At 50.6% G+C, this 24,033-nt stretch overlaps 1 protein-coding gene across 6 annotated transcripts in view; it reads left to right on the top strand.

Annotated features, from left to right (window-relative positions):
• Positions 1-818: 818 nt before the first annotated feature.
• Positions 819-24,033, top strand: part of CIC (capicua transcriptional repressor) — a 51,006-nt gene continuing 27,791 nt past the window's right edge. For 4 of the 6 annotated variants that reach the window (XM_087971099.1, XM_087971098.1, XM_087971097.1 and 1 more), the window contains exons 1-2: positions 2,062-2,220; positions 5,163-7,754. In XM_087971099.1, coding sequence (XP_087827225.1) covers positions 5,195-7,754 — 2,560 coding nt within the window. In that variant the 5' untranslated portion in view covers positions 2,062-2,220; positions 5,163-5,194. Of the gene's footprint in view, positions 937-2,061; positions 2,221-2,659; positions 2,780-5,162; positions 7,755-24,033 lie in introns of those variants that run through there. The other 2 variants (XM_087971094.1, XM_087971095.1) reach the window with 2 other exon arrangements.

Genomic DNA, 24,033 nt, shown 5'->3' with positions numbered 1-24,033 from the left:
CACTCCTCTATACCAGGTTGTCCAACCTTGGCGACTTTAAGACCAGCGAGCAAGGAGAATCCTGCGAGTTGAAGTCCACAAGTCTTAAAAGTTCCCGTGGCCGCTATCTGAACGCAGCTCAAACGTTAAAAGAGATACAAGGGCTGGAACTTTCCCTCTCTCTTCCTGCAAGTAACCACGCTCGTGGGAATTGCGTTGCTTTCCAAAGTCCCGCGTGCACTTTCTCTGCATATGCCACTCCCGTTAGGGCAGGGCTCGGACACACGACCTTTCGGACATTTTGGCCACGATCACCCTATGCACCCACTCGAGGGACGTCGCATAACCCCAGGATGAAACAGCCCTGCAACCGTTAACTTTAGGCCAGGGGTCCCCAAACTTGGCAACTTTAAAGACTTGTGGACTTCAACTCCCAGAATTCCTCCTCCAGTCATGTTAGCTCAGGAATTCTGGGAGTTGAAATCCACAAGTCTTAAACTTGCTAAGTTTGAAGACCCTTTGAATTAAGGAAAGGCGGGGGGGAGAAGAAATGGTGATGCAAGGCGTACACACGCTCGCGCGAGCGAGAAACCCTCTTAACCCCGAAGACCGGCCGCCTCCCCACGTTGCCAAATACACTCAAAACTCCCGAGTTCTCGCCCGTTCTTGTCCTGTTTGGAAACGCCTTCCGATTGGTGGCCAGCCTTCGCGAGGGCGAGCCAATAAAATCCCATCGCGATTACCTCATTCTTCGGCCGTCCCAGATCAGGATTGGCTGCTCTTTGATCCCGCCTTTCCTATCCCCACGTGGGGAAAAAAATGGTGTGTGTGGGGGGGGGAAATCCCGGTCCGGGCGCTGATTGGTTCGCGGCGTTGTCGGCGGTGGCTCCTCTGTTGCTGAGAGGAAGCGCGAGAGGCCCGGCCGGGGCAAGACAGGCCAAGAGCGGACCCCCACCGGTAAGTTGATGAATATGCTAATGACATGCAAATCGGATTCCAACGAGCCCTCCAGTGAGGGAATTCCTGAGGGGAACGAAGTCTACCTTCCTTCACCTCAAGAGTTGTACTTTGCAGTCCTGCAGGGGGGAGGGGACGCCCTCGAATTAACCTGCACAGCCTGTCGGGAACGGTAGTTTTTCCACAGGGGACTCCCCAGGATATCGGAAGGGAAGGGTCGCCGCCGCGGACTACAACTCCCATGAGCCCGTGCGCCGGCGTCCGGGCTCGTCGACAGGCGCTCGGTTTCCTCAAAGCATGATGGGTGCGCTAGTCTTGTCGCTCTCGCGTGCTTCCACTTTGCCTGCTGTCCAAGCACCGCTCCCGAAGGCTTTTTCGCTCGCCTGCACTAATCCGGCATCGCCACCTTTTGAAGAGCGGCGGCGGCGCGCGCTGCATCCTGGGCGTTATTCGTCCGTCTTAGGAGAACTTCCTGGTTTCTTCTCTTCACACTTTTGACGGGGTCCGGGACTACTACAGCCGTGAGGCTTTGCGCGCCCAGCTTTGTGTCCTGGTGCAGCATGGGAGTTGGTGTCTTTTCGTTCTTCAGCCCCGGTAGGGAAAGAGAAGGCGCAAATTTACAAGCCCCACGGAGTCAGGCTCGCTCTCCTCCCTTCGCCCTGCCTTGTTTCGCGGTACTTTCTGGGAATTAAAGTTTTTCTGGGAGAACAGGACTGCTTAATCACGTAAAAAGGAGAGCCCTTGGAGGGACTACATGTCCCATGAGTCTTAGAGTAAGGGTGCCTTCTTCCTGTTCGCCTTGCGCCAGGTAAACAAGTCCTGTCTTTGGCTCCACCTCTTCATTCCTATTGGCTACTGTATGTGAAGTGCCTTGCCCTCCTTCCCGAAGTCGCCTTTTCACAGGTTACTGTAAGTGTTCCTCTCAAGGGAGGGGCAGGAGCCCTTTGAACGGTACGCCCCCCCTCTATAGCGCTGATAGGCGGCACTTGCTGCCTGTCGCGGGAGGCGGGGCGTGCGAAACCTGCCGTGAGGAGCCGTTGGCTGCGCCGAAAATCTGTCACGGAGTTGTGGGCGCCGATTGGATGGCTCTTCCAGCTGTTCCAGATTCATTCACCATTTTGTCTGTTGGAGTAAAAGGGGCTCGGAGGGGCCGAGAGGGGCTCGGGCTGGACCATCGGGGAAGGGCGAAAAAAAGGGGGGGAAGAGGGGGAAGAGGGGGAAGAAATCGAACTGTTCCAAGATTCCCTGGATAGAGACTTTTGGCAACTCTGGAAAAGGGTTCAGGTAAGGGGGCTGGGAGGTACCAACTTTAGCAACCCCCCCACCACCAAAGGCGGGGAGGTATTTGGGAGGGAAAAGATCTGCAGAAGGAAACATCTGCACCCCGGAACCTTCAAAATAGGAAGAGCCAACTTTATTGATTTGTCCCCCCCCCCCCAATTATGTTGGGGAGGTACCAACTCTGGGACCAGGGGCATTCCCCACTTCTTGCCCCCAAGTTTGAATGGTTCGCCCCAGAGAGAACATCCCTTTGCAAAGAAGAAAGAGAAAAAAAGGGGGGGGGGACCATCTCAGGAGCGCCCCAACTTTGCCTCTTTCCCCCATCAGAATCATCAGAATGCAGGGGCTGGCTTGCGTGTCTTGTTTTGTATGTGTGTGCGTGAGAGAGAGAGGGAAAGCAAGCGAGCGCAGGCATGTTTATTATGGGATGGCACCGAGGAGGCAAGGTTCCAAGCTGAGACCCAATACCAGTCATTATGGGATAGAAAAAGAGAGGGAGGGATTGACAAGGGAAGCTTGGCTGGTGCCTTGCCTGTAGCAGGAGTGGGACGGAGAGAGGCTGGTAAGTACAGGAGTTGCATAATATGGGAGGGTCTTCCCGAAGTGCAGAATGGGGGGGAAGGGATCTATAAGATCCAAGAGAAGGGATCGCAGCTTTTTTGGAAAACATGAAGGGTGGGGGTGGGTGGAAAAGTGAGCAAGGTCACCTGCAGGAGGAGGAGGAGGGTTGGCTTTTCAAAGAGGAGAGTGGGGGGGAGGAGGAAAGATGGCACAAGTGAACTTGGGGACCAAGGATAAGAGGGGGACTCTGTGGAAAAAATCCCTTCCGGGGTTTCCTGGTGGGGGGAGGGGAGGAGGAGGAGGGGAATAGGATTTGGGGCTGGGGGAGTCCTGGGATGAGGAGCTGGATTGTTTGCAGACCTCCTCCTGGGCTGAGTTGCAAGGAATCTGAAGTAGATGCCAAGAAGATGTGATGTCATGGAGAAAGAATGCCTCTAAGCATACGCAGAATGCTGGGCCTTAAAGAAAGGCAGGGCTCAGGTCCGGTACCCAAGGAAGAGGGGGCAAGAGGAGACCACTAACACACAGGGCCATTGGCCTCACATTGGTGGTCCTTTCTCTTCTCAAACAGCTGATGTTTGCAACCTGGAAGGAGGGGGTTTAAAATGACAGTTGTTATGGATATTGCACAGCCGATCCTTAGATTGCTTTTTTCCAGGAAGACAGACAGAGTCTCTCTCTCTCTCTCTCTCTCTCTCTCTCTCTCTTTCTTTCTCTCTTTCTCTCTCTCTCTCTCTCTCTCTCCCCCCCCCCAACCAGGCCCTTTCTTTTGGTAGGGTGGGAGACAGAAATTTGGCCTCCAGTTTCTATTTGACTAAGTTAGCGGATGAGTTGCAACCATTCTGCATTCCTTTGCATCCTCCTCCTCTCTCTGGCCAGCAAGAGAGATAGGAATTCAGGAGGGCTCTTTGGGAGCCCTCCAAACAATCCTGTTTTCATTTCCCTGCCATAATTTACTATCAGAAATGAATGAAGTGCCTCCAATACCGCCTAAGCTGAAGCCTGTAAAATTTAGAATCTCCTCAGTTGGGCCAAGGTCGGTAGGGAATGAAATGAGAGAACATCGAGTCGATGGGCTTTATTAAGTGTGAAGAAAATGGCCTGTTTTTTTGAGCTGTTTGCTTATTGGCATCTCGCCTTGATTATCTCGACAAACAAATCAAGGCGATGGGACACATCCAACACACCTTCCTCCTCCTATTTCCCCCACAACAACAACCCTGTGAGGTGGGTTGGGTTCGAGAGAAAGGGACTAGCCCAAAGTCACCCAGCCAGCTTTCATGCCTAAGGTCAGACTAGAACTCGCCATCTCCTAGTTTCTAGCCTGGTGCCTTACCCACTAGACCCAACAGACTCTCTAATATTTACGTATATTACAATTAATATTGGAAAAAGCAATTCACCCTTTGGAGCTTCGTTGAAGTCCAGGGATGCCCTTCAGCAGAATATCAATGTTAAGGACCACATTTGTTCCTACCTAGATGCGCGTGCACACACACACATTTTAGCTCTTTTTGCATGAATAAAAATGCAGGTAAAGACTGGCTTCATACCTCATACCAAGCCGTGGTTTGCTCTACTCATGATGCAATAAGCTACATATGTCATGACATATGGGTTCATATGTCACTCTAAGCTTATAAGTCGTGGTTTGTCCCCAGAAAGGCTTGGTTTAGATAGATACTAAATCCACATTATTGGGATATTTTGAACCTAACAATGCAAGTTGTAATCTCCTATACTCACACTGACACTGAATTGGGATCTAATATTAAAAGTGCTGGAACTCCTGATGATGAACAAAATAGAACTGTGGTATGTGTGTGTCTAAAATTTATTTATATATAAATCCAATATTTATTTTAAATTAATTCTTTGCTTGTTCCAACAGGAGTAAGTGCCCTAGATTATCACTTCCCCCACTTAAGAGGGGTTTACTTTTAAATTTAAATAATAATTTTGGCTGCATATAGATATTCTTACATAATGTCTTTCTGTACATACATATTATGTGCAGCTTGTTAAAAACGTGCATGCTTATTTCCAGCTCCCAGGCTGGAATTGAGGCCTTCTTCCAGTTTGGAGTTAGAGAGTTTGGGATAAGGAATTGGATGAGAATAATGGGGAAGGGAAGCACAGCCAGAAAGATTCCTCAGAAGTGAGGAACAGCCGAGAAAGTACGTTTATTAGTGACTAGTTTATGGCTCAAGCAGGAAAGTTATTTTCTTCACATTTCAAAACATGTGACAAGTCCGCTTTTAAAACCAAAATTTCAGACTTCTTGAGCTTGGAGGATTAAGTTGATGGTTGGAGAAATCCGATTAGAAGGGAGTGGTAGAATGGAGGATGGCCCGGTAACCTCCTTCTTGTCTGTTTCCTCTTAGCTCCCTGAATCTATGCCCAGCCTGGGAGAAAGATGAAACCAGTGAGAAAGGCTGCCAGTTCCTCCTCTTCCTCCTCTTCCGGTAGCAGCAGCTGCAGCCGCTCTCCACCCTCCACCCGGGCCAAAACTCAGAAGCGCAAGACCGCCATTGACGAGAGCCCCACGCTTGAAGAAGGAGCAGAAGAGGAGGCGCCCGATCAACCCTCAGCTTTTGTGGGTGCCCGGCGCATGCAAGTACAGATGGACCCCAGCCTGCGGGACTTGGCCGGAGCTCACGATGACCCCTACAAACTGCCCGAAGGTGAAACACAGGCGGGGGCCGAGGCCTGCGGGACAGAAGCCTCCTTGAACCGCAAGACGGCTACTTTTAAGTCGCGGGTGCCATGCCGGAAGTATTCTGGGGGTGAAGAGTCGAACGGCAGCGAGAACGTAGCCGCCACCTTGGAGGATGAGCCTCGCCGCTGCCCTTCTTCCAGCACGGACACAGCCAGCGAGCACTCCGCGGACGAGAATGACAAGGGGGTGGGGAACATGTGGGCGATGCCCCCCAGTGCGTACGACCTGCGCCAGCTGCGTTCCCAGCGGGTGCTGGCACGGCGGGAAGGACTCTTCCAGCCAGCCGTTGTGAAGCAGGTCAGACGAGGGCAGGACCTGGGGGTGCAGTTTGTGGGGGACCGGGTCACGGCGTATTACGAAGGGGCCCTGGGATCTGCTGCTGTGGATATTGTGCTGGACGCTGCCCCACCCACTGGAGCTTTGGCTGTGGGTACCCCAGTCTGTGCTTGCGTGGACCCCGACGAGACAGCTTACCAGGAAGGCACAGTGGTGGAAGTCAGTGTCAAACCTGCTTCTTATAAAGTGCGATTCACCCATCCGTTGGTTCTCCGTGGACCTGCCACTGCCGCCCGCAAAGACTCCGCCTGGGTGCCCCGCTCAGCCCTGCGCCTCCTACGCTCCCCGTGGCGTTGTGACAATCCTTCTGAAGACAACAAGCCACCTGAAATGATGCCTCCGTTGCCAGAGCCAGAGGAAGTTGCTCTGGCCCTCTCGTGCCCCGAGTCCAAGCAGCCCGAAGACGCCGAAGTGTCCAAGATCAGTGCTGGAGTGAGGGCAGAAGAGAAGTCCGTGGTGGTGCCACCCCAGATCCTGTCCCCCCCAAAGTCGCCAGCCTTCCCTCGCCTTCCTGAGCAGCGATCGCCTTTGCTGAGTCCGGAAGCGAGCGGAAGCCGCAGCAGCAGCGTGATGTCCGTGGATAAGTGCAGCACGCCGGGCTCCTCTCGCTCCCGTACGCCCCTCACCGCCGCCCAGCAGAAGTACAAGAAAGGGGACGTGGTGTGTACCCCCAACGGCATCCGCAAGAAGTTCAACGGGAAGCAGTGGCGACGGCTCTGCTCGCGGGACGGCTGCATGAAGGAGTCCCAACGACGGGGTTACTGCTCCCGTCACCTCTCCATGCGCACCAAGGAAATGGAAAGCCTCTCGGAAGGCCGAGCCAGTGGCCTGCGGGAGGGCAGCGCCGAGTTTGACTGGGACGAGACGTCGCGGGACAGTGAGGCTAGCAGTGCCCGAGGGGACTCGCGGCCTCGGCTGGTGGCGGCTGCCGATTTGTCGCGCTTTGAGTTTGACGAGTGCGAAGCTGCCGTCATGCTGGTGTCGCTGGGCAGCTCTCGTTCAGGCACCCCATCTTTCTCGCCGGTCTCCAACCAGTCCCCCTTTTCCCCTGCTCCCTCCCCGTCCCCTTCTCCTCTCTTTGGCTTCCGTCCAGCCAATTTCAGCCCCATCAATGCCTCGCCCGTAATCCAGCGGGCCGCTGCTCGCAGCCGCCATGTGAGTGCCAGCACCCCAAAGGGAGTCGGGGGTGCCGTGCTGAGCCCTGAGATGTTGCACCATGCCGCTTCCCGAGAGCGCCATCATTCGGGCATCAGCTTCCAGACCAACCTTACCTTCACAGTGCCAATGAGTCCCAGTAAGCGGAAAGCCGAGTCGCACCACAGCAGCACCAGCTCGGCGGCCGACTTCCACAAGAACGACAGTCTCGACTCAGGCGTGGAATCCATTTCTCACACTCCCACCCCTTCCACCCCTGCTGGTTTCCGGGCCGTGTCGCCCGCGGGTGCTGGGCCCTTTTCCTCGCGCTCCCAGCAGGCCTCCCCGCTCTTGCTGGTGCCCCCGCCAGCTGGACTGACCTCCGATCCGAGCCCCACGGTGAGGAGGGTGCCCGCCGTGCAGAGAGACTCCCCCGTGATTGTGCGCAACCCCGATGTCCCGTTGCCCTCCAAGTTCACAGAGAAGCCGTTGGAGAGCCGAGGGGGCAGCCCAAGGATGGGGAAAGCCGGCTCCAAGGAGCACCTGTCGGGCAAAGGGCAGTTGCAAATGCCGGTGCCCATTAACGTGGGCCGGACTCTGCCTTCCAGCCAGCCTAGTGTGGTATCTGTCCCCGAACAAGCTCCGCCTGTCTTCAGCGTGTCCTCCCCCTTTCAGCCTGTGGCCTTCCACCCCTCCCCAGCTGCCCTCCTGCCTCTCCTTGTCCCCGGAGAGTACACCAGCCATCCTACTCCCAAGAAGGAGATCATCATGGGGAGACCTGGCACAGGTAAGCTTCAGGGCTTACTCGATACTCTTCGGTCTTGTCCTTCGGGTGTTGTCGCTTTTTTGCCTCCCTGTGTTTATTTCACTTTTCCCATCCCTCCAGGCCCAACATTAAACAGTGTTAAATCCAAACTGCTTAGCCTTAGTGGCTCTCAGGCGAGGTGCCAAGGAGAGTCGGGGAGAGCTCTATGCCAGTTCGCTGCAGACCACTTGCTATGGCCAGCTCACCGCAGGACAAGAGTTACATTAATACCAAAAAAACGGTGGTATAGAATAATTAAAAGAAAGGAATGCAAAATGAGATGGGAATGACAAAAATTAAAATAGTAATAGCACTTAGAGTTATCTACTGCTTTCCGGTGCCTTCCAGCCCCCTCTCTGAGTGGTTTACAGAGTCAGCCTTTTGCCCCCAACAACCTGGGTCCTCATTTGACCCACCTCGGAAGGACGGAAGGCTGAGTCAACCTGGAGCCTGGTGAGATTCGAACTGCCCAAATTGCAGGCAGAAGTAGCCTGCAGTACTGCACTCTAACCACTGCGCCACCGAGGCTGTTTTAAAATATTAACACATTTTAAAATTTATTTTAGATAATTGAATGGTTAAAATTGGCCCATGGCGAGTTGGCCGTGGCAAGTTGTCCCATTCTGATGGGCGGGGCAGGGCGGGGGGAGTGTAGATTGTGTGTGTGTGGGGGGAGAGAACTTGGAGGAATCTCAGTGCAAATGCCAGTTTTTGAGTTTCCATATTTGAGTTCCAGAATTCCGAGCAGTTCTGACAACCTTTTTCTTGGCAGAAAGCTTTTTTCCCCCCCGTGGCGTGTGAGGCTTGTCCAAAGACCTCGTACAAAACTGAACCTTGCTTGGGTAGTCATAGGTGACCAGGAATCCATGCTGGCAAATGAATGGTGCTGGTGCCAGTGGTAGGAGAAGCTGCACTGATTTTCCTTCGCACACACCCGAAACAAGCAAGCTGCTCGAGGGAGAGAACCCTCTTTTCCGTAAACTAAAATAGAATTTGCAGTTCTGCATTCCTTCTCTATTGGCCTCGGTAGGCTATTAACCTTTAAAAAAAAAAAAGTCTGCTTTTCCTGAGTGGATTTTGGAGAGCTGTTTGTGAAAGGCTCTTTTTTTTTAAAAAAAAAAAATCCATACACAGCTTTGGGTGACGCTTTGGTTTTTTTTCTCTTGTCAACTCTCGCTAACGCTAGCATCCTCCACAAAGGTGGTTGTGAGAATAAGCACACCAACCAGAGGAAAAGCTGGGGAAGAAAACAGGATGTCTCTTCAAAAAACACAAAAACCTGGGAACTCTTATGGTTGCTACACCCAGCAGAAGTTTGTGATATTAGGATTATTTGTTGGGAGAGAAGTTTTTTTTTCGGCTTGGTCCTCCTCTGTCTAATGGAAAAAGGGAAGAACAGGTAGAGGAGAGAGTATTGATATATCTGTGAAAGGTAAACTGTTTTTATGGGAGCAAATTCCATTCTCTTGAGAGTGTTCCTGATGAAAAGTCTCTGCAATCCATCATCCAGTTGCTTCTGAGAATAGCTTCCAGATGGTTCCGGGAAGCTGAGTGTGATGTCATCTCTCTCTTGCTCTACCCACTGGAGATTCCAGCTATTGTTTTGTGCAGAATGGTCTTTTGATAGGCCAGTCTTTCATGAGTCTCGTTCATGGTTTAATAGCACCCAGTAGTCCTTAAGTTGGCTTGCTTTTAACATGACAGACTTTTCTTAATGTTGCTTTTTAGTGAGAGAGATTTAAAACTTGAGTTTTAATTCTTCTGTTGGGGTGACTCTTGAACAGGCTCCTATCCAACTTCCATAATACCGTAAACCTATTTGATAGGTGTAGTATCGATGTTTGCAGAGCTGAAGTTGGAATTTTATCTTTGGCTTCTCAAGTTATGATTGAAAACAGGACCAAACAGGCCCCTTTTGCCTTCCAGAGTTGACAGAGGCAAAATTTTCCACGCCAAGATTTGAAAATTCAGTATATAGGACATGGGAAACAAATGACTTGGGATGGTGGTGTTAATTTTCCAAGTTGAGTTGCTTCCTTCTCTGTTTACAGTTGAAGGGGGGGGGGGGCTCAGGGTGGCAGTTATGTTGGGTACCCCCATAGCCCTGTGCCTAGTTCCAGTTAGACAGCAAAATGAAGAGAGTATCAATGCTGGTTAATGTTTGGCTGGTTAATGAAGAGCCAGGGAAACCCATTTGGTTCAGTATTTGTCATGGGTTAATACTGAAGACCTGTAAATAGCCATTTGCCAGGGGTGAGGAGGAATTCTCTTTGGCTGGGCATAAAAACCAGTTGGGTGACATTGGGTCTATCACAAGATTGTGAGTTCTAGTCCCGTCTTAGGCATGAAAGCTGGCTGGGTGACTTTGGGCCAATCGCCAGGAGACCGTGAGTTCTTGTCCCACCTTAGGCTGAAAGGTAGCTGGGTGACCTTCTGCCAATTATCTTTTCTCAGTCTGGGAAGGAGTCAGTGGCACTTCTGAAATCTTGTCCCCAAAATTGCAGGGAATAGTCCAGACAATTGCCAAAAGTCAACAGAGACTGGAAAGCCTACACACTTACACAGAGGGAGGGGAGGGGAGGGAGGGAGGAAGGAAGGAGAAAGGTTCAGAGAGAAAGAGGAAGGAAGGGAGGAAGGAAGGAAGGAAGGAAGGAAGGAAGGAAGGAAGGAAGGAAGGAAGGAAGGAAGGAAGGAAGGAAGGAAGGAAGGAGAAAGGTTCAGAGAGAAAGAGGGAGGAAGGAAGGAAGGAAGGAAGGAAGGAAGGAAGGAAGGAAGGAAGGTTCAGAGAGAAAGAGGAAGGAAGGGAGGAAGGAAGGAGAAAGGTTCAGAGAGAAAGAGGAAGGGAGGGAGGGAGGGAGGAAGGAAGGAAGGAAGGAAGGAAGGAGAGAGAAAGATTCAGAGAGAAAGAGGGAGGAAGGAAGGAAGGAAGGAAGGAAGGAAGGAAGGAAGGAAGGAAGGAAGGAAGGAAGGAAGGAAGGAGAAAGGTTCAGAGAGAAAGAGGAAGGGAGGGAGGGAGGGAGGAAGGAAGGAAGGAAGGAGAAAGGTTCAGAGAGAAAGAGGAAGGAAGGAAGGAAGGAAGAGAAAGGTTCAGAGAGAAAGAGGAAGGGAGGGAGGGAGGGAGGGAGGGAGGAAGGAAGGAAGGAAGGAAGGAAGGAGAAAGGTTCAGAGAGAAAGAGGAAGGGAGGAAGGAAGGAAGGAAGGGAGGGAGGGAGGGAGGGAGGAAGGAAGGAAGGAAGGAAGGAAGGAAGGAAGGAAGGAAGGAAGGAAGGAAGGAAGGAAGGAAGGAAGTGGATGGGTAGAAAACATACCCCAAAGATGAGATGATCATACTGCAACTCTCTAATGCTTATTGGAATTTATATGAAGCTGTGATCCACTATGTTGAAGGAAGCCAGATGAGACAAAAGCAGCAGGATAAAAATCCTGTTCTAGAACGACCAGGGCTTTGATCTGCCTCCTGTTACCAGCAAGGAAAAGCTATTGTATCTTTTGCTGGTGGGTTCCCAATTCCCTCCCCTCCCCCCCCTTTTTTTTTGCAGCATCTGGAGTCCTTTCTGACCTCTGCTGTAGAAAAAAAAATAGCGGGGATATAATTTCCCACCCTTTTGAGGCCAGAAATAAATAATGTAAGCATTCCAACGACAGGCTTTAAAGTTTAAAAGTTTAAAAGCCTTTAAAAAAAACCAACAACCCGAAAGAAGAAAGCGAAAAGAAAAGAAAAAAGCCCAGCCGTGCCAACATGTGTTACACAGCCACATCTGTTGCAGCCCTTTCGGTTTCCAAACATTTTATGTAGTTTCTGGAAATCAGAAGATTGCCCTCTTCTGCATTGGCGCCTCGGGTTTTTTTTTGGAGTGGTGGGTGGTGGGAAAGGATCAAGGAAATAACCTGTTAAAAGACTGAGTGATGAATGCATACGGTCCTTTTTATTGGAAAAGGAGGGGGCATTTCCACCCGCCTTGCATGGGGGTGCATGCATGATGTGGCGGTGGGGGGGGCATAGGGGTTCGCTGCAGTACATTTATCTCTCCAATCCTCTGTGGGAACAACATAACACTTGAGTCTGCCAGCAGCATGATAGTACGGCTTCCTCCAAGGGCTGGATATTAAAGGTAGCTTTCTGGTACTGCCTTTTTTTTTTTTTTAAATACTCGGTGTACGTGGGCTGCTGCATCTGAGTGTAAGCCAGCTGGAGCATCATATGGGACACGTGATTGTGCCAAGAGTGGTGCAATGAAGTCATGGGGAAGTGTTTATATGGCAAAGTGTTTCTGGAGGACCGAGCTCACCTGTCTATTCTCCCCTTTGCTCCGTGCAGCTCCAGGACTTACAACTCCTTCTTGCCTATTCCAGCTTCGGAGTAAAAACAAAGCCAAACCTGTTTGCCAGCTCTGTGTGTGTGTGTGTGTGTGTGTGTGTGTGTGTGTGTGTGTGCAGTTCTACATTTTAGCTGTACAGGTTGTCCTTGACTTACAACAGTCCGTTTACTGTCCATTTGAAGTTACAATGGTGCTGAAAAAAGGGACTTATGACCATTTTTCGCAGTTATGACCTTTGTAGCATCCCCGTGAACATGTAATCAAAATTCAGAGGCTTGGTCCCTGGTTCATACTTAATGACCCGTTGCTGTGTCCCCGGTGGATCACGTGATCCCCCTTTTGCGACCTTTCTGACCAGCAAAGTCAACAGGGAAGCACTTAACGACCGGGCTACTTGCTTATCCACTGCAGTGATTCACTTAACAACCGAGGCAAGAAAGGTCGTAAAAGAGGGGGCGGGCAAAAACCCACTTAACAAGCGTCTCACTTAGCAACAGAAATTTGGGGCTCAATTGCAGTGGTAAGTTGAGGACTACTGGTAAAAAAGAATTGGCGAGTGCATTTGCTTGCTTTGGAAAGCAAATGCTTTCCAAAACAATTAAAAGAAAGTGCAGCCTTTCTAACAATGTGTGTGGCTCGCCTCCCTGCGCATATAAAATGCTCCGAAAAAGGCAAGAATTCTGGAGTGAGTTGATGCATGCATCACTGGCTTAAGCTCGGCCAGCTGCTAATATTCTCTAGTTGTTTGATGCTGTGGAGTTGACCGAAGATCGTTCTCCAAATGGTCATCTGGCAATCCCCAAAGGTTGCGGGGAGGGGTCCTTAGATTTGGCCCCGAGGTCCGGCCCTCTGCTTCTGATGTGCCTGAGCAAATACATCACGTTCCCAATCTTATCCCAAATTCTTCCTCTTAAGAAGCTTCACAGGCAAAGCGCCATATCCAGATTTTTTTGAATGGGATATGATAACATGTTTGCCATTTTATGTGGCTTCCTTCAATCGTGCAGGCGTGCTCTTCAGGAACTGAACAGAACAGAACAGAACAGAACAGAATAGAATAGAATAACAGGGAAGGGACCTTGGAGGTCTTCTAGTCCAGCCCCCTGCTTAGGCAGGAAACTCTATAGCATTTCAGGCAAGTGGTTATCTAATCTCTTCTTAAAAACTTTGAGTATTGGAGCATTTACAACTTCTGGAGGCAAGTTGTTCCACTGATTAATTGTTCTGACTGTCAGGAAATTTCTCCTTAGTTCTAAGTTGCTTCTCTCCTTGATTGGTTTCCACCCATTGCTTCTTGTCCTGCCCTCAGGTGCTTTGGAGAATAGCTTGACTCCCTCTTCTTCGTAGCAGCCCCAGAACTCTGAATTCAGATCTTTAATCAGAGAATTATTTGGGTTCTGGGAGTGGGAAGATTGTATAAAATGATGCTCTAAGGCAGTGCTTCTCAACCTTGGCAGCTGGAAGGTGTGTGGACTTCAACTCCCAGAATTCCCCAGCCAGCAGCCAAGGTTGAGAAACGCTGCTCCAAGGACATCCAGGTTTTACACACTGTTGTGTGTGTGTGTAGGGGGGGTGGGACGACACCTCTGATGTGCTCAGGAAAGGGGTACATAGTTGGGGAGAAGCTTAAAAGCTAAGGAATTGTACAGCATGTGCTTTTCTGAGTCCTAAGGTTGGGCTCCGGTTCCCCCTTCAGCATCACATATGCAGGTTGCTGTCTCCCCGGCAACTGGTAACCAAGACTACCGTCTCCCGGCTGCTCGGAGCCCCATCTCTATTTTTATCATCACGAGAGGGATTTGATCCAGATTTTGTGTGGGGAGGGGGGGGTGGCATTCTGTGTGGTCGCTTGTGACTTTAACGCAAGGGAAGCGGGCTTGATTTTGGGAAACTCACTGCAAAGGTACCTGCGGACATTACCACATCCTCAAGCGGAGTGGAATTGCTTGTATATTCCCCCCTTAGCGTCCATAACAAAGATGCGTTTCCTGCGTGCGCTGCCTTGCCTGGAACGTGTATGCGTTTTCACCTGTGGGTACTCCTCACACAAGGGGTCCTCATATGCCCCTTTTGCAAAGCAATTGGGAGTAAATTTAGGGGCTCTTGTGCACCCTGATTTAATGATCCCAGGTGGAGTTCCGTGCCATGGATGACTAACCCAGGGTTGTAGCCTGTCGGCTGCTGGCCCCCTCCAGCAGCCGAAAGGGTCAGCTTCAAGGCAACCTGAGAGCTCTGAGGGGGAAGAGGGAATGGAGCTGGCAGAGAGAGAGAGAGAGAGAGCGAGGCAGAGGCAGAGCCTGGGCTATCCGTCAGCCCTCAGAGGGAGAATCAACAGCCCCCAGGTCTGGAGGTGGCTGTTGAGGAAGAGGAGGAATAACTGTGTCCAGTGCCGGATGCGCAGATGTGCAGAAAGCAGAGGAGAGGAGAGCAGTGGAAATCTATGGGCCGGTCCTTGGGAAGAAAGAGCCACTGCTGCTATCGAAGCCCCACCCGAGCTCTGGGGAATAAAAGGCAGGGGGGCGGAAATGAATAGATGTGGCTGACAACTATTCATCTCCCTGCTAGATGGACTAGTTAGCCTGCGGTGAGAGAGGAACGTTTTGCCGGGGGCTGCTGGCGCTCCTAATAAAGGAATCATTGCTTCAACTACAGAGGGTTTGTCGTGTTTGGGGAGCTGGGTCAGAACACCCAGTTACAGGTAGTCCTCGACTTACAATGATTCGTTTAATGGCCATTTGGAGTTACAACAGCACTGGAAAAAGTGACTTACAACTGGTCCTCCCACTTAAAATTGTCACACCACCCCCACGGGTCACATGATCAAAATTTGGGTACTTGGGCAACCGGTATATATTTATGACAGTTGTAGCATCCTAGGGTCATAGGATCACGGCTTGTGACTTTCCCAGTCAATGGGGGAAGCCAGATTCGCTTAACAACCGCAGGATTCACTTAATAACCCTGTCAAAAAAGTTAATTGGCTGTGACTCATTTGGTAATTCCTTTGTTTAGCAACAGAAACTTGGGTCCCCATGGCAGTTCTAAGTCAAGGACAACTATAGAAAGCTGTAACCAAGCGACCCCATTTTGCAATATTTGAGTTTTCAAAATGTTAAAGATACCAAAATTATGTCATCCTGCTTCCTTCAGTGCCTCATATATTTTTTATGCCTCCTATTAAATTTTTTCTTCTGCCTCAAAATCTGGAAGTGAGCGGGACTATTATGATTTTGGAAGAAACTTTTGATCAAGCTTCCATATTAATATGTACAACTATAAAGCAGGCAGCATTCAGACGAACTGAGAAGAGAAAGCGAAGAGCAAAGTAAATACTTTGGACTTGATGTTAAATCAAAATTCTTTCAAATTCTGGCTTCTCAGGACCATGCAAGCCTATTAATTCAAGCAGTTTGGCTTTTGCTGACAGCTGGAAGCCTCTGACTTGGTCTTATATCAAAAATCTCTGGTTTTGTTCTTTCCTGGCAAGTCAAAAATCACAAGCCAAAAATAATTCCTGCTTTATGCCACTGGGCTTGTTAAGAGAGCAATAAGCTATGAGTCCCAGTTCAGTCGTAGCTGTAAACCAAGGCTGGGCAACATTTTTAAGGCGAATAGTCACACTTGATCTTTAAATGGTGTGCCCAGGGGGTCATCCTTCCAAAAAAAATATATAGAAAAGCTGGCTTTAACTGCCTTTTAATTAAATCCAGTTAATTAAATAGTTTGATTATTCTCTGTGTATTTAGTAAGGTTCTTCTGCTGTCCCTGATCACAATACAGGCAGTCCTTGACTTACAACAGTTCATTTATAGTGACTGTTCGAAGTTACAACGGGACTGAAAAAAAGTGGAATTTTTCACACTTACTGTTGCATCATCCCCATAGTCTCGTGATCGGAATTCAAAACCTTGGCAACTGACTCATATTTATGACGGTTGCACTGTTCCGGGGTCATGTGATCCCTTTTGCAACCTTCCAATGAGCAAAGCCAGTTTCACTTAACAACTGTGTCACTAACTGAACAATTGCACTGATTCGCTGAACAACCTGTGCAAGAAAGGTCATAAAATAGGGCAAAATTCATTTAACAGAGGTCTTACTTAACAACATAAATGTTGAGCTCCATTGAGGTCTACCTGCATCTTCAGCAAGTGAAAATGTGTGTGCGTGAGGGAGGAGTGAGACAGACAGACAGACACACACACACACACAGCAAGAGAGAGACACAGCAAGAGAGACAGAGGTAGAGACAGAGAGACAGGCGCACACACAGAGAGAGACAGAAAGAGAGGGGTAGAGAGAGAGACACACACACACACACACACACAGACAGACACATAGAGAAAGAGACAGGTAGAGACAAACAGAGAGAGACAGACACACAGAGAGATACAGAAAGAGAGAGAAAGAGACAGAGATAGTAAGAGAGAGACAGAGACAGAGAGAAAGAAAAAGAGAGGCAGAGAGAGACACACACAGAGACACAAAGAGAGAGAGAGAGAGCGCACACACGCGCGAGAAGCTGCATTCATGTGATTAAAATACAGAAGAGCTTGGAATAATTCCAGTTCTATGGCCTGGAACTTCTCTGGAGGGAGGATAGGTTACATAAATAACAGGCCTGAGACTAAAATAATGAATGAAGGAGGACACCGTAGCCAGCCACTTTTGGTCACACCGGTGAGACAGTGGGGGTGGGGTTGTGTCTGCTTGTCAACGGCCTGTGACACTTCTCCAGCTGCAATTTGGCAGCCTTCGCACATAGCTCTGTAGAGCAAAGATCATCCAGAAGGCCAAATTGGTTACTCCCTCCTTCACTTTGGCTGATTCACACCTAATTGATTTCTCCATCTGTCATCGAGCATCTCTGGACACAACTCAGCCGAGGGCCCTTATCCTCAGGCAGTGCTTTTCTCTGAGAGGGGGCAGAAACCCGTTCTTCTTTGAACCATTTAGAAAACGCTACTCGGCTAACAAAATTAAGTTTCCCTTTGTGTGCAGCACGTAGGTCGCGCTTTATTGTGTGGGTTTTGTTACGTGTTTTATTGTGTGGGTGGTGACCCTTGTAAATTCCCTGTGAAATTTCTGCCCTGTCTACAGGTAGTCCTCGTCTTACAACCACAGTTGCGACCAGATTTTCTGACCCTGTGGTTGCGAAGTGAAGTCATGCTCGAATTTGCGACCTTTTTGACATGGTTGCTAAGCAAATCACTGCAGTCGTTAAGTGAATCATACGGTCGTTAAAGCAAATCTGGCTCCCCCACCTCCGATTGACACTGCTTGTTGGAAGCAGTTTGGAAAGGTTGAAAATGGCAATGACATGAACATGATAAATACATGCCAGTTGCCAAAAGTCCGAATTTTAATCATGCAACCATGGTGATATTGCAACAATTGTAAATGCCAACACCAGTCGCTTGTTCAGTGTTGTAACACTGAGTGGATATAAGTTGAGGACTACCTGTATATGGTATCTTGCCCTACACAGGTAGGTTAATCTGTATGCTTCTCTGTTGTGTGGATGGGATTTGAAAAAAAAGGACTACGGGTGACATGATAGCAGTAATCCAATATTTGAGGGGCTGCCACAAGGAAGAGGGAGGTCAACTTATTTTCCAAAGCACCAGAAGGCAGGACAAAGAAAGAATGGACGGAAACTAATCAAGGAGAGAAGCAACTTGGAATTAAGGAGAAACTTCCTAATGGTGAGGACAATTAATGAGTGGAACGGTTTGCCTCCAGAAATTGTGTCTGCTTCATCACTAGAGAGGTTTTTAAAGAAAAGACTGGACAACCGCTTGTCTGAAATAGCAATAGCACTTAGACTTATATACTACTTTACAGCCCTCTCTAAGCTGTTTACAGAGTCAGCCTCTTGCCCCCAGCAATTTGGGTCCTCCATTTTACCCACCTCGGAAGGATGGAAGGCTGAGTCAACCTTGAGCCTGGTGGGATTCGAACTGCCAAACTATAGGCAGCTGTCTGCAGCAGAAGTAGCTTGCAATACTGCACTCTAACCACTGCGCCACAGAGGCTCTCACACAGAAATGGTATGTTGTCTCCTGCTAAAGCAGGGGGTTGGACTAGAAGACCTCCAAGGTCCCTCCAGGCTGCTTCTGATTGATTGATTGATTGACCATCTTGCAAGAAAGAGAAGGAAATTCAAGGTTTCCCTGAGTTTGCCTGCATGTGGGCAGGTGCACCTTGCGGAGCGAGGGTGGGTGTTGTTCTTTTGACATAGTTGTCGTTCTCGCCCACCGAATCGTGTCCACTCTACCTCATTGTGTCCGGGGATAGTACAGTGTGTGCTGGGAGTGGTGTGTTTGTGTGTCTCCCTCCCCCCCCCCTTCAAACTCCTTTAACAATGGGATTCTCGCCCAGGGCCAGCCTGGTCTGGCCTGGTGCCCAGATGTAGTGTGTATACGTGGGGGTGTTTCTGTGTCTCTCCTCGCTTCACCTCATTGCCTATTGGCTGCCTGCTCGGCACTGGGTGGGGGGGGGAGACATTGGCTGTATCGCACCCACCCACCCCCAGATAGGAACGCGGTATTTTGAGTCAGGCCTCGTGCAGGACGGGATTGTGATGCTGAGGGAGGAGGCAAGTGTGAGTCATAGGGGGAGCAGCATGAAGTGGTGGGGGCCGCTTCTCTGGAAAAGGAGGCAGGGAGGGACATGTATCACACAACCACACACAACATCCAGACACCTACGTTCACCGTTGAGATTAGATTACAGATTAACAGGGTTGGAAGGGACCTTGTAGGACATCTAGTCCAACCCCCTGCCCAAGCAGGAGATCCTACACCATTTCTGACAGGTGGCAGTCCAGTCTCTTCTTGAAAGCCTCCAGGGGTGAAGCTCCCACAACTTCTGAAGGCAACTTCTTGTTCCATTGGTTTATTTTTTTTCACTGTCAGAAACTTTCTCCTTATTTTCAAGGTGAATCTCTCCTTGATCAGTTTCCATCCATTATTCCTTGTCTGGCCTTTAGATACTTTGGAGAATAGTTTGACTCCTTCCTCTCTGTGGCAGCCCCTCAAATATTGGAAGACTGCCATCCTGTCTCCCCTGGTCCTTCTCTTCCCTAGACTAGCCAGGTCCAGTTCCTGCAACCGTTCATCTTACGTTTTAATCTCCAGTCTCCTAATCATCCTGGTTGCCCTTCTCTGTACTTTTTCTAGAGCCTCAACATCTTTTTTATAGTGTGGTGATCCAAACTGGATGCAGTACTCTAGGTGTGGTCTTACCAAAGGCTTTATAATTCCTCCATGTATACACTTCTCTTCCTCGCCACCCTGCCCCAGGGTAGGGAGATTATCCCAGGAATGCATCTGTGCTGCAAGCTTTTAATCCACAGCTGGGCTGCCTGCCAGCCACTGCCTGCTTCGGTATCTACTAGCGAGCAAGAACCAGGAGTGACTCTCATTTAGTGGTACATGCACACACAATGGGATTCCCATTTCAGGCTCTCTCCCTTCCTTTGCAAATCCTGGCTGAACACATCTGTGCCCAAGCCAGGTATAAAATAAGAATCCTGGCCTGCAGGTATGTGTGTGTGTGTGTGTGTGTGCGTGCACAGCCAGCCCTGCGCTCACCTTAACATGTACAGACAGCTTTGGGTGTCAGCCGATCTGATGACCCCAGTCTGAACTTTCAACCCTAAGGGGTGTTGCTCAACCAGCCTTTATTCAGATTCAGAAGTGTTCTCAGCTGGTAGAGAGGCTGAAAATTATTTTAACATGTAGAAACGCACATAGCGAAAGAGAAGGAATGTGTGGGGAATGTATATAGTCTACACCAGGGGTGTCCAACCTTGGCAACTTTAAGACTTGTGGACTTCAACTCCCAGAATTCCTCAGCCAGCAAAGCTGGCTGAGGAATTCTGGGAGTTGAAGTCCACAAGTCTTAAAGTTGCCAAGGTTGGCTGAGGAATTCTGGGAGTTGAAGTCCACAAGTCTTAAAGTTGCCAAGGTTGGACACCCCTGGTCTACACCATTGAACGCATCTCTTCCCACCTTCCCCTCAGCATTTCCTTCAGCTGGCTGGGCCCAGGAAGCAATTCCCCCCCCCCCGGGTCAGATAGTCCTCGACTTACAACCATTTCATTTAGTGACTGTTTGAAGTTACAGCACTGAAAAAAGTGACAAATGTATTTTTCACACCTATGGGCCGTTGCGGCATCTCTAGGTCGTATGATAAAAATTCAGACAACTGGCATATACCCTGTTTCTCCAACAATATGGCCTCCCCCAATAGGAAGTCCCAGCATGTTTTATAGGCATGAAATGAAATTAAGCCCCTCCCCCCAAATTAAGGCCTATATTAAAACATGCAAAATGGGGGGAATGGTGGGGGGGGGCTTGCCGTTAGGAAGTACTTTTGTTGCACACCCGGATATGGTGCTGCCTACGTTGACCCCGATACGAAGTGCCCCACCAACGCCGAGGTCAACATCCAAGCCATCGCTGCCCGCCCACCCGAAGATGCAAGGGGGGGGGAAATTAAGTCACCCCCGAAAAGACGGCCTAGCCATTTTTTCAGGGCTCAAAAAAAAATAAGACCCGGCCTTATTATATGAGAAACACGGTATGTTCACGGAAATCATTGCAAGACGAGGTCAGGCGTCTGGCCACCTTCTGACAAGCAAAGTCAATGGGGAAGCTGGCTTCACTTAACAACCGTGCTACTAGGTTGCGATTCGCTTAACAGCTGTGGCAAGGCAGGTCGTAAAATGGGGCAAAAGGGACGCCGTCTTGCTTAGTAATAGGAAATGTTGGGCTTATCATGGTCTTTGTCAGGTTTTGGAAGCTGAGAGGTGGTCTCGGTGGTGGTTAGCGTGAACTCTGATTGGATCTTAGACCGGCTTTGTATGTTTCGCAACTCCAGGCTGCCTGGGTCCTTCAGTGTTCAGCATGCTGGGCTGCCCAGAAGAAGTGTTAGTTTCACCACTAACAGCTCAGGGGGTCATGTGAATCTGTTTCCAGGGATCTCTTTTAATCCCACCCTCGCTCCAACTCATCCTCCCCACCCACCACCAAGTTCTTCTTTTCGGCAGCTTGTTCTGTTATCAGCAATCCTCCCTCCCCCACTTTGTCTCCCTCCTATGGTGGCTCCCCCAGCCTTCCCCTCTTCTTAAAGTAGCTACTCCTCCTCCTCCTCTTCTCCTTCCTCCTCCTCTTTTTCCTTCCTTCCTCCTCTTTCTCCTCCTCCTTTTCCTTCTTCCTCTTCCCCCTTCTTTTCCTTTTTCCTCCTCCTCCTCTTCCTTCCTCCTCTTCCTTCTTTTCCTTCCTCCTCCTCCTTTTCCTTCCTCCTCCTCTTCCTCCTCCTCCTTTTCCTTCCTTCATCTTTCTCCTCCTCCTTTTCCTTCTTCCTCTTCCCCCTTCTTTTCCTTTTTCCTCCTCCTCCTCTTCCTTCCTCATCTTTCTCCTCCTCCTTTTCCTTCCTCCTCTTCCCCCTTCTTTTCCTTCCTACTCCTTTTCCTTCCTCCTCCTCTTCCTCCTCCTCCTTTTCCTTCCTTCCTCATCTTTCTCCTCCTCTTCCTTCCGCCTCTTCCCCTTCTTTTCCTTCTTCCTCCTCCTCTTCCTTCCTTCATCTTTCTCCTTTTCCTTCCTCCTCTTATCCCTTCTTTTCCTTCTTCCTCCTCCTCCTTTTCCTTCCTCCTCTTCTCCCTTCTTTTCCTTCTTCCTCCTCCTTTTCCTTCCTCCTCTTCCCCCTTCTTCTTCTTCGCCACTCCAGAGCTGCTCTCCTCCTGCACCCCGTTCCTTCCTTCCTTCCCGCGTTGCCTCCCATTTTTTAATTTTTGCTGTCACGCGCCCCACCGGCCCTCCTTTCACCTTAGCCACCTCCTTCTCTCCTCTCCCGCCTCCCCTCTTTCAGGCGTCATCTTTCCTCGCCCATTCCTTTCAACCGTGTCCCCCCGCTCTTCCCGGGCGTGGTCTCTCCCTCTCCCAGGGCTCTGACGAGTGAGCCCGAGGCGGTAGAGTAGAAAAGACGAAAGCTAGGCGGGGCGGGAGGGGGGAGAAAGAGCTGGAGTAAACCGCAGCCAATAGGCTTCTCTTTGTCCCCGTGACCCGTTTCTCGTTTTTGCATATGACTGACATTCCAGCGGCGGCCAATGCGAAGCCGCCTGGTGCGCGCGGTGTGACGGAGAGAAAAAGAGAAAGGCGGGGCGGGACGTGGGGGGGGCTTCATTTGCATTGTGAATGACCCGGCTTTGGAGGCAGCCAATGGCCTGGCGAAGGCTAATTGGGCATGCGTGACGGGGCTGGCGGTGCGCGCGCCCTGGTGTATATTTCTCTCTCCCCCCTGTGTATATGTGTGTGAGGGAGGAGGGAGCGAGGGAAGGGAGGGGTGAGGGTTCGGGCGGGAGGGGGGGCGCCCTTGTTCGTAGCCCGGAGAGGAGGAGGAGGAGGAGGAGGAAGGAAGGCGGGAGAAAGCCGTGAATGGTGTTTGGTTACAACCGGAGGGGACGACGCGACAGGCGGAGCGGCAGCCTCCTCTCTCCTTCTTCTCCCCCTCCCTTCGCGACCAGCAACCGCCCGCCTGTCGCCGACAGCCCTGCCAGAAGAGGAAGCGGAGGGGCGGCGGCGGAGGGACGGAACAGCCGGACAACTTGGAGCCCTCGCCCTCCACCCCCTCCCCTCGCTTTCTCTCCCCCCCCCCGCCCCCCCCCCACCCGCGCGCTTTCCTCCCTTTTCCCCTGCGCGCGCCCTTTAATCCTGCCCGGCTACGGTCGCCGCGGCGGCTGCTGCTGCTGCTGCTGCTGGCGGGGGACGGAACAGGCGGACCGGCGGCTGCTCTTCCCTCTGCCGCTGCTCTTCTACTCTCCCTTCCCTTTCCCCACTTTCTTTTTTCTTTTTCCCCTGGCGAAGAAGGAAAGGCGCCCTCTCCCCCGCTGGACGGGTCTTTTGCACAGCTCGGTGCACACACATACATACATACACACACGCACGCCTTCTGACCTTTGCAAAACTTGGGCTGCCTGTGCACGCACACCCCTTCCTCTCCTGCATACCTCATCACACCCCTTGCACAACTAACCCCTCCTGGCCTCTTTCTTCATCTCCTCCCCCCCCCCCCCCCCCCCCACCCCCCAAATATGCCTTCTGAGTTACCCCCTGCTGCCCACCAGGCTGAGACCCAGAGGTGCTCCACCTGCCGGGAGGATCTGAACAGGCCGTAGGAGGAGGACAAGACAACAGTTGCCCCTCCAGCTGTTTTATTGCATGGGGGTGATGAGGAGGATGAGGATGGTGGCGGCCAGTCTTTAGAAAAGTGGACCTCCAGCGGGCCTGCTTTCCGCATGGATCCAGATAAAGCGTGGCCCTGATCCCGAGGAGGAGAACCGGCCTGCTGACCTCGCCACACACCTTTCCAACCTACACCCGAAGATTTGCCTGGGCCACGCCTCCTCCTCCTCATTCCTGGGGAGGGAGAGAGGGGAGAATGGTCTCCAGACAGGTTCGCTGAGAGAGCCCCATCATCTGTGCGCCTTGGCGATGTTCTCCACAGAAAGACCCCCGGCAACGTTGCCCCCTTTGCCATCCAGGGGGCTAGGCATGTTCGGTTAGTGCCTTGTGGAGTGTGTGTGTATATATATGTGTGTGTGTCTGTGCATGGTGAGAGCGGGAGGCAAGAGGGGTAGGGCAATCTCTGGATTGAATTGCATCCCCATGAAATGATGAGTGGTGGGATGTGAAGGCATTAAGAGCCCCCTAACCCCAAAAGGGATGACTTTTAACCTTGGTTGTATCAGATCCTGGCTTGTCTGCTGTTTAATATTGTGCTGATTGGGGGTTTGAGTTCCGTGCAGTAGAAGAAGTGGGGAGTTGGGAATTAGCCTCAAAATATCCTAGGCTGAATAAACATACAATGAGATTCCTGTCTTTTCTAATTCATCTGTTCGGTACAAGAAGGGAGCCTTGGATGTAAGGTTTCGGCTT

Source organism: Notechis scutatus, chromosome 8, assembly GCF_049901735.1.
Source record: "Notechis scutatus isolate UNSWTSFEM ecotype Mainland chromosome 8, rNotScu1.2, whole genome shotgun sequence".
Taxonomy (NCBI): domain Eukaryota; kingdom Metazoa; phylum Chordata; class Lepidosauria; order Squamata; family Elapidae; genus Notechis; species Notechis scutatus.
This window is presented reverse-complemented; position numbering and strand designations above follow the sequence as displayed.